We start from the raw sequence: 8,803 nt of genomic DNA, 5'->3' as shown, positions 1-8,803 counted from the left end.
TTATTTTTCTAAATTAATATTTCCTTTTGTCTCTAATTGCATAGTTTGATATCTGATTTATAGATTTCATCAAGTAATAAGGCTGTGCTTTGTCACATCTACGGAAGGGTTCTGCCTTGTGTCTGGGGTAGGGGGAAGCCTGTCTCTGATAAACGGCTTAATGTTTCTTTACAACCAGACAAAATACACGATGAACTGTGTGACTTATAAATCACCTGAGTAGAATAGTGATGACAATGCCAGCCAGGAATAAAAGTGTGTGTGTGCAAGCGTGTGTGTGTCAATCCATCTCCATTGGCCTTTCTTTATATCGACTATGGGAGCAGAGGGGTGTGATCATTTGGGATGATGAAACACAAAATGTTATTTGTAACTTTGTAATMATAGGTTTTTGATTTACTTACTTTCAAATTACACAAATCAAGTCAAGTTTATTTCTCATATGCACAGAAACACATGGTACACAAAAACATAAGACTGGTTGATCTTCATTTTCCAGTATTGACCATGCACATTCCGATCTTGTGCTGTTGAAATGAAATGTGTTTACACAATGAAATCATGTTTGTAAAGTTACATTTAGGGATTATAATTAATTAAAGACTAAGATAAATAAGTATTTTACAGACGAGTAAATACGGGCCCCCATTGCTATGGCTCGTCTCCATAGATCACAACGTGATGATGTGCCACGATCACCGAAGTTTGCAGGCAAATGCGCTAGCCCGGAGCACGACTAGGGAGCGAATCACTGCCCCATAATCAAGACTTTGTGGAGAGGCTGAGCTCTGATTTTAAACCCGCCCTCCGGAGAGATCTAATTTCCCCAAAACCTCCCATTTTCTCTCTCTCCTTCTGTCCTTTTTTCTTTATCTCTTATTTTTCGTCTTTCGCTGTAATCTACCCCCCACTCACGAATCATGGATCTCACAACGAGATGTTTGTTTCTTCTACCCTGCCTTTGCATGATATCTGCGATCGATCTAGAAGCAATAGAAACAAGCTACTATGTGGAGCCCACTGCCACTTCAGATGTGATCGACTATAAGGATCCCTGTAAAGCTGGTAAGATTTTGGAACGCTATTTACCTCATTTATGTGGACCTCAAACATGCCACGAAATGCTTTTGTGTGCCTGGAAGCTTGTGGTCAGTGAAGGAAATGCATTTGGAGATGACAGCGGTGAATCGAGTTTTAAAAGGTATAAGGATATTTTATATTTCTTTATTTTTGACCTATTGTCATAGTTTTGCTGATTCACGCGTTGAACATAACATACTATTGACATAGCTGGTGGTGGAAAGCTGGCACTCATTGAAATAAAATAAGGACAATGTCATTTCTCAGGMTATAATGTTCAAAACATGGAAGAAAAAAAAGTTTAGCATTTTTACTGGAACATAATACAAACACGTTATTAGTTTAAAAGTTTTGTCATATCTTTATAGAAAGTATTTTTGATGTATGATCTTTCTGTGTAGTTACATTTTTTATTAGAATAACCTATTTAAKGAGATTTTAAGGAGTTATAGCCTAACTTGGAAGAATAAATATCCATTGGAGAGCACCAAATAACCACCTATTGAACTGTCAGTTGAAACTATTATAATCCTTTCTACCGATCTTACGTTCACTTAAGTAGGCCTTGATCGTGAAGAAAAACGCTGCATTTTAGTATGTTAWGAGGCTCCGGTGTTACCCACTTGGTTTTGTCATTGCGCAAAATGACGTGCACGTAATACTTCACCGGCTGTTCATGTGACCACTGAAAACAAGCGGCTGGAGGGGGTGCTGTAATGTAGACCACACCTGGCCTATTTTATCCTCATGTATGATCTCCAGTTCTGACCACTCTAAATCCCAATTCTGTTGACATTAATTGGGAGCCTATGTGATCTTCTAAATATACACTACATGACCAAAAATATGTGGACACTAGCATGAAAAACAGGCCCATAACATTATTCCTCCTCCACCAAACTTTACAGTTGGCACTGCATTTAGGCAGGTAGCGTTCTTCTGGCAAACACRGATTCGTCCATCGGACTGCCAGATGCTGAAGTGTGATTCATCACTCCAGAGAACGCGTTTCCACTGCTCAAGAGTCCAATGGCTGCAAGCTTTACAGCCGACGCTTGGCATTGCACATAGTGATCTTTGGCTTGTGTGAACCTGCTCGGCCATGGAAACCCATTTCATGAAGCTCCCGAAGAGCAGTTCTTGTGGTGACGTTGCTTCCATAGGCTGTTTGGAACTCAGTAGTGTGTGTTGCAACCGAGGACAGAGGATTTTTTTGCGCTTCAGCACTCGGCGGTCCCGTTCCGTGAGCTTGTGTAGCCAACCACTTCGTGGCTGAGCTGTTGTTGCTCCTAGACGTTTCCACTTCACAATAACAGCACTTACAGTTGACTGAGGCAGCTCTAGCAGGGCAGAAATTTGACGAACTGACTTCGTGGGACAAGGTGCATCTCATGACGGTTCCACGTGAAAGTCGCTGAGCTCTTCAGTAAGGCCATTCTACTGCCAATGTTTGTCTATGGAGATTGCATGGCGGTATGCTCTTATTTTTTTTTCTTATTATTTTTTACCCCCTGCACCTATCAGCAACGGCTCTGGCTGAAATAGCCGAATCCACTTATTTTAAGTGTTGGCCACATACATATATTATATATATATACAGTTGAATTCGGAAGTTTACATACACCTTAGCCAAATACATTTAAACTCCGTTTTTGACCATTCCTGACATTTAATCCTAGTAAAAATTCCCTGTCTTAGGTCAGTTAGGATCACACACTTTATTTTAAGAATGTGGAAATGTCAGAATAATTAGTAGAGAGAATGATTATTTCAGCTTTTATTTATTTCATCACATCCCAGTGGGTCAGAAGTTTTACATACACTCAATTAGTATTTGGTAGCATTGCCTTTAAATTGTTTAAACTTGGGTCAAACGTTTTGGGTAGCCTTCCACAAGCTTCCCACAATAAATTGGCTGAATTTTGGCCATTCTCCTGACAGAGCTGGTGTAACTGAGTCAGGTTTTGTAGGACTCCTTGCTCGCACACGCTTTTTCAGTTCTGCCCACACATTTTCTATAGGATTGAGGTCAGGGCTTTGTGATGGCCACTCCAATACCTTGACTTGTTGTCCTTAAGCCATTTTTGCCACAACTTTGAAGTATGCTTGGGGTCACTGTCCCATTTGCGACCAAGCTTTAATTCTTCCTGACTGATTGTCTTGAGATGTTGCTTCAATATATCCACATTAATTTTCCCACCTCGATGATGCCATCTTTTTGTGAAGTGCACCAGTCACCCCCTGCAGCCAAAGCAGACATGATGCTGCCACCCCTGTGCTTCACGGTTGGGATGGTTGTCTTCGGCTTGCAAGCCTCCCCCCTTTTTACTTCTTAACATAACGATGGTAATTATGGCCAAACAGTTCTATTTTTGTTTCATCAGACCAGAGGACATTTCTCCAAAAAGTACGATCTTTGTCCCCATGTGTGCAGTTGCAAACCGATAGTCGGCTAATATCATGGCGGGTTTTGGAGCAGTGGCTTTTCCTTGCCGAGCGGCCTTTCAGGTTATGTCGATATAGGACTCGTTTTATCTGGATATAGATACTTTTGTACCTGTTTCCTCCAGCATCTTCACAAGGTCCAAATGTTGTTGGGTCTGGGATGGATTTGCACTTTTCGCACCAAAGTACGCTGCATCTCTAGGAGACAGAACGCGACGGCTGCGGTTGTCTCATGGTTATCTATACTGCGTACTATTGTTTGTACAGTATGTAACGTATTGGTACCTTCAGGCGTTTGGAAATTTCTCCCAAGGGTGAACCAGACTTGTGGACGTCTACAATTTTTTTCCTGAGGTCTTGGCTGATTTCGTTTGATTTTTTCCATGATGTCAAGCAAAGAGGCACTGAGTTTGAAGGTAGCCTTGAAATACATCCACAGGTACACCTCCAATTGACTCAAATTATGTCAATTAGCCTATCAGAAGCTTCTAAAGCCATGGTGTAATTTTCTGGAATTTTCCAAGCTTTTAAAGGCACAGTCAACTCTGTGTTGTAACTTCTGACCCACTGGAATTGTATACAGTGAAATAATCTGTCTGGAAACAATTGTTAGAAAAATTCCTTGTTCATGCACAAAGTAGATGTCCTAACCGAGCTTACCAAAACTATAGTTTTTAAAACTTCTTCTTAATAGGGGGCGCCATTTCCACTTTGGGGAAAAAATAGTGCCCAAATTAAACGGCCTCGTACTCTGTTCTAGTCATATGATATGCATATTATTATTACTATTGGATAAGAAAACACTCTGAAGTTTCTAAAACTGTTTGAATTATATCTGTGAGTAAACAGAACTCATTTGGCAGGCAAACTTCCAAACAGGAAGTGAAAATTCTGAAATAGGTCTCTGTGAAGGCTGCCTCCTATTCAATTTTCCTTGTATTTATGGATATGTATGCACTTCATACGCCTTCCACAAGATGTCAACAGGCAGTAGAACGTTGAATGAGGTGTCTAGCCTGATGTGGGACCGAATGAGAGCCTTTGGAGTGACAGGTCAGCCATATTGGCAGTATTTTGCTGCGCACCTGGTGCACCATATCGTTTCTGCAATGCGTTAGGTAGACACGAAGAAATGCTCCGTCTGGGACGTTATTGGATACATACGAGAAAAACATCCTAAAGATGGATTTTCAACTGAGTTTGACCATTTATTTCGACTTTTATTATGACTTTGAATTTTTCGTTCCATGCGCCAAACTTTCATGGACACGTGAGCTAGCCAAAAGTTGCTAATTCCAGAAAGAAATGACATTCTAAAACAAAACAACGATTATTGTTGGAACTAGGACTCCTGGCACTGCATTCTGATGAAAGTTCATCAAAGGTAAGAGAATATTTATGATGTTATTTGTATTTTTGTTGAATATGTTGACTCCCACATGGCGGAGAATGCTGAGCGCTGTCTCAGTTATTGTATGATGTGCTTTTTACTAAAGTTATTTTTTTAAATCTAACACAGCGGTTGCATTAAGAACCAGTGTATCTTTAATTAATGTCCAACATGTATTTTTCAGCAAAGTTTATGATGAGTTTTCTGTTAGATTACGTGACTCTTGGAGCATTTTTGCGCCATGTTCACAATGTAAACCAGGATTTGTAGCTATAAATATGCACATTTTCGAACAAAACATAAATTGTATTGTATGAACATGATTCATAAGACTGTCATCTGATGAAGTTGTTCAAAGGTTAGTGATTCATTTTATCTCTATTTGTGGGTTTTGTGAAAGCTATCTTTGCGGTGAAAAAATGGCGTTGTGTTTTGGGCTATTGTGGTGAGCTAACATAAATATATGTTGTGTTTTCGCTGTAAAACATTTWAAAAATCGGACATGTTGGCTGGATTCACAAGATGTTTATCTTTCATTTGCTGTATTGGACTTGTGATTTCATGYAATTATATTATATGATATTCCCTGTGGCGCTAGGCTAGGCTATGCTAGTCAGCGTTTCTGATGAGGAGGATCCCGGATCCGGGAGGGTGATTAAGTTTAACAAGAAATGTGTGGAGTGGTTGAAAAACAAGTTTTAATGACTCCAACCTAAGTGTATGTAAACTTCCTACTTCAACTGTATATATTATTTTWAAAAGCAGCCYACAAGTGCGCAGCATATGTGGGAACTCCTTCAAGACTGTTGGAAATGCATTCCAGGTGAAGCTGGTTGAGAGAATGCCAAGAGTTTGCAAAGCTGTCAACAGTGCAAAGGGTGGCTACTTTGAAGAATGTATAAAATACAATATTTTGATTTGTTTAACACTTTTGTTGGTCACTACATGACTCCATATGTTTTATTTCATAGTTGGGATGTCTTCACTTTTATTCTACAATGTAGAAAATAGTAAAAATAAAGAAAAACTCTTGAATGAGTAGGTGTGTCCAAACCTTTGACAGGTACTGTGWATATATCTTGGCTGTTGTTTGTTTAGTGGTATTACTCGTATCATATGGATATTCTCCCATAGCCTAGGTTCTAGACATAGCCGCGGGAAGTAGGGGTGCTGAGGGTGCTGCAGCACCCCCTGAAAAATCAGAATAAAAAGAAAACAATATTATGCACTGGGGCTTAACCAGTTCTGTATTGGCGGTTCGATATAGCTGTCTCTAGCGTGCTGAAAAATCTCAGCACCCCCCTCCAGCAGAGGCAACGACAAGAAACGCAGACTAAAATCATTCCAATCCTGATCTAAAATTGCAATGGCTGTTTACCTGCAATGGCTGTTTACCTGTAAAGGCTGGCTTTAGGACCATGCAGAGCATTGGAGAGCAGCTTCTAGCCTGTGCACCCTTTTCTGTCACTTTTAGAAAGCAGGGGGCAGAGACAGTGCCATTTCCTTTGCCGATAAGCTGTTTAGGCAGTGTGCTGATTGCTTTGAACTTGGTCTTGTAAGCCTTGTTGTAATCTGATAGCCAGGGGTTCATTTTAATTGGGAGGGGAGTCCTCCTTTTTTGAAACCAGAAGCTGTCTTATTGCTATTAAAATATAGGTTGTGAMAGCTGTAAGCCTAATTTATTATTTWKATTTTTTCGCCCAGCAGGCTAGTGCAATTTTGGTTTCAGGTAGGCCTATTGGTATGAAAATAAACAACTGAACAAGAGCATTTTRCAAAAATACATGTCTTGTTTTTGGCTTTGAAGACAATAACAATTGCAGGCTATAACAAATGTGCATTGTCATGCAGTGACAGAATGATAATTGAGATCATGCAAATAATTAATGATTATCTAGCTGGGCTAACTTTTTTTTACTTCTTGCTATAGCTGGCAGTACCTACAGTTGAAGTCGGAAGTTTACATACACTTAGGTTGGAGTCATTAAAACACATTTTTTCAACCACTCCACAAATTTCTTATTAACAAACTATAGTTTTGGCAAGTCTGTTGTGTCATGCACAAAGTAGATGTCCTAAGTAATTTTTCCAACAATTGTTTACAGACATTATTTCACTTATACATCACTGTATCAAAATCACTGTATCAGAAGTTTACATACACTAAATTGACTGTGCCTTTAAACATCTATATCCACAGTAAAAGGGGTCCTATATCAACATAACCTGAAAGGCCGCTCAGCAAGGAAGAAGCCACTGCTCCAAAACCGCCATAAAAAAGCCAGACTACGGTTTGCAACTGCACATGGGGACAAAGATCGTACTTTTTGGAGAAATGTCCTCTGGTCTGATGAAACAAAAATAGAACTGCTTGGGCATAATGACCATCGTTATGTTTGGAGGAAAAAGGGGGAGGTTTGCAAGCTGAAGAACACCATCCCAACCATGAAGCACGGGGGTGGCAGCATCAATGTTGTGCGGTGCTTTGCTCAAGGGACGGTGCACTTCATAAAAAAAAATGAAAAATGGCATCATGAGGATGGAAAATATTGACATATATTGAAGCACATCTCAAGACATCAGTCAGGAAGTTAAAGCTTGTCGCAAATGGGTCTACCAATGGACTAGACTCCAAGCATACTTCCATTTGTGGAAAATGGCTTAAGGAAACAAAGTCAAGGTATTGGAGTGGCCATCAAAGCCCAGACCTAATCCTATAGAAAATTTTGTTGGAGAACTGAAAAGCGCGTGCGAGCAAGAGCCTACAAACCAGGACTAGGTACAAGAACCTCTGTCAGGAGGATGAGCAAAATTCACCCAACTATTGTAGGGAACTTAGTGGAAGGCTACAAAAACGTTTGCACCCAGTTAACAATTTAAAGGGAATCGTCTACCAATACTATTGAGTGTATGTAAACTTCTGACCACTGGGAATGTGAATGAAAGAAATAAACTGAAATAAATTCATTCTCTCTACTATTATTCTGACATTTCACATTCTTAATAAAGTGGTAATCCTAACTGACCTAAAACAGGAATTCTACTTGATTTAAATCAGGAAATTGTGAAACTGAGGTAAACGTATTTGGCTAAGGTGTATTAACTTCTGTACCATCATCATCCTCTGCCGCATCCCTACCTTAGCCTTACCTGCCTGCTGCTGTAAATGCATTTCATCTCTGCGTCTTGCTTGTCCATCTTCACGACTAATTAACAGATCCATTTCTTGCTGGTAACGTAATTAAATATGTGCTAAAGTTATTAGCTATAGTGTGGATGTAGGCTTTTTTGTGTATATTGAGCATCCCAGATGTTTCCTTCCTCTGGCGTTAAGCAGTACAGCAAATACATAATGAGCTGGTACAGACATTAGAAGAATGTCTCTGAATGCAGAGGTACAATGTTGGTGAGAAGCGCACCAGACATGACACTGTCATAGTACACTGTATGTGCCGTTCCACAAGGGACTTCATATACATATAGCAGGGTCTGCAATCTTTTTCATATGAGTGACAATTTACAAATTGATCCTACAATTTCTAAAGATCGCATGCCAGTTATGGATTTCATATAGCATGTTAGGCTACTCAACTCTGCCCAGAAAGTCTAACTGCCCACAAACTGAATAGCCATTTACCTGCTAATAGACAGAGACGCTGTCCATACACCACACCCACGGAGCTCCACTATGCCTACTGCTTACGAGGCCTGTCCATTCAGCGTGCTGAATTACGAACGCTGCCTTAATGTGTAGGTTTTCGTCATTCCTTGGTCGAGTTGTTTGTCCTGTTCGACTTGTAGGCCTAAGTAATTCCCTTTTAGTATGCCTTTATTTCAATGCATGTGCAGGATTTTTCTGGCATAGTGTCATGGTAGCCAGACAGCATA

General features: G+C 40.0%; 1 protein-coding gene across 1 annotated transcript in view; it reads left to right on the top strand.

Annotated features, from left to right (window-relative positions):
- Positions 1-825: 825 nt before the first annotated feature.
- The window catches only part of LOC111973946 (bone morphogenetic protein 1), a 65,150-nt gene continuing 57,172 nt past the window's right edge, over positions 826-8,803 (top strand). The window contains exon 1 of the mRNA XM_024001398.2: positions 826-1,065. Within this exon, the coding sequence (XP_023857166.1) occupies positions 921-1,065 (145 nt within the window). The 5' untranslated portion in view covers positions 826-920. The remainder of the gene's footprint in view (positions 1,066-8,803) is intronic.

This window comes from Salvelinus sp. IW2-2015, linkage group LG15 (assembly GCF_002910315.2).
Source record: "Salvelinus sp. IW2-2015 linkage group LG15, ASM291031v2, whole genome shotgun sequence".
Taxonomy (NCBI): domain Eukaryota; kingdom Metazoa; phylum Chordata; class Actinopteri; order Salmoniformes; family Salmonidae; genus Salvelinus; species Salvelinus sp. IW2-2015.
Note: the sequence above shows the minus strand (reverse complement) of the source record. Positions and strands in the feature narration are given on the sequence as shown.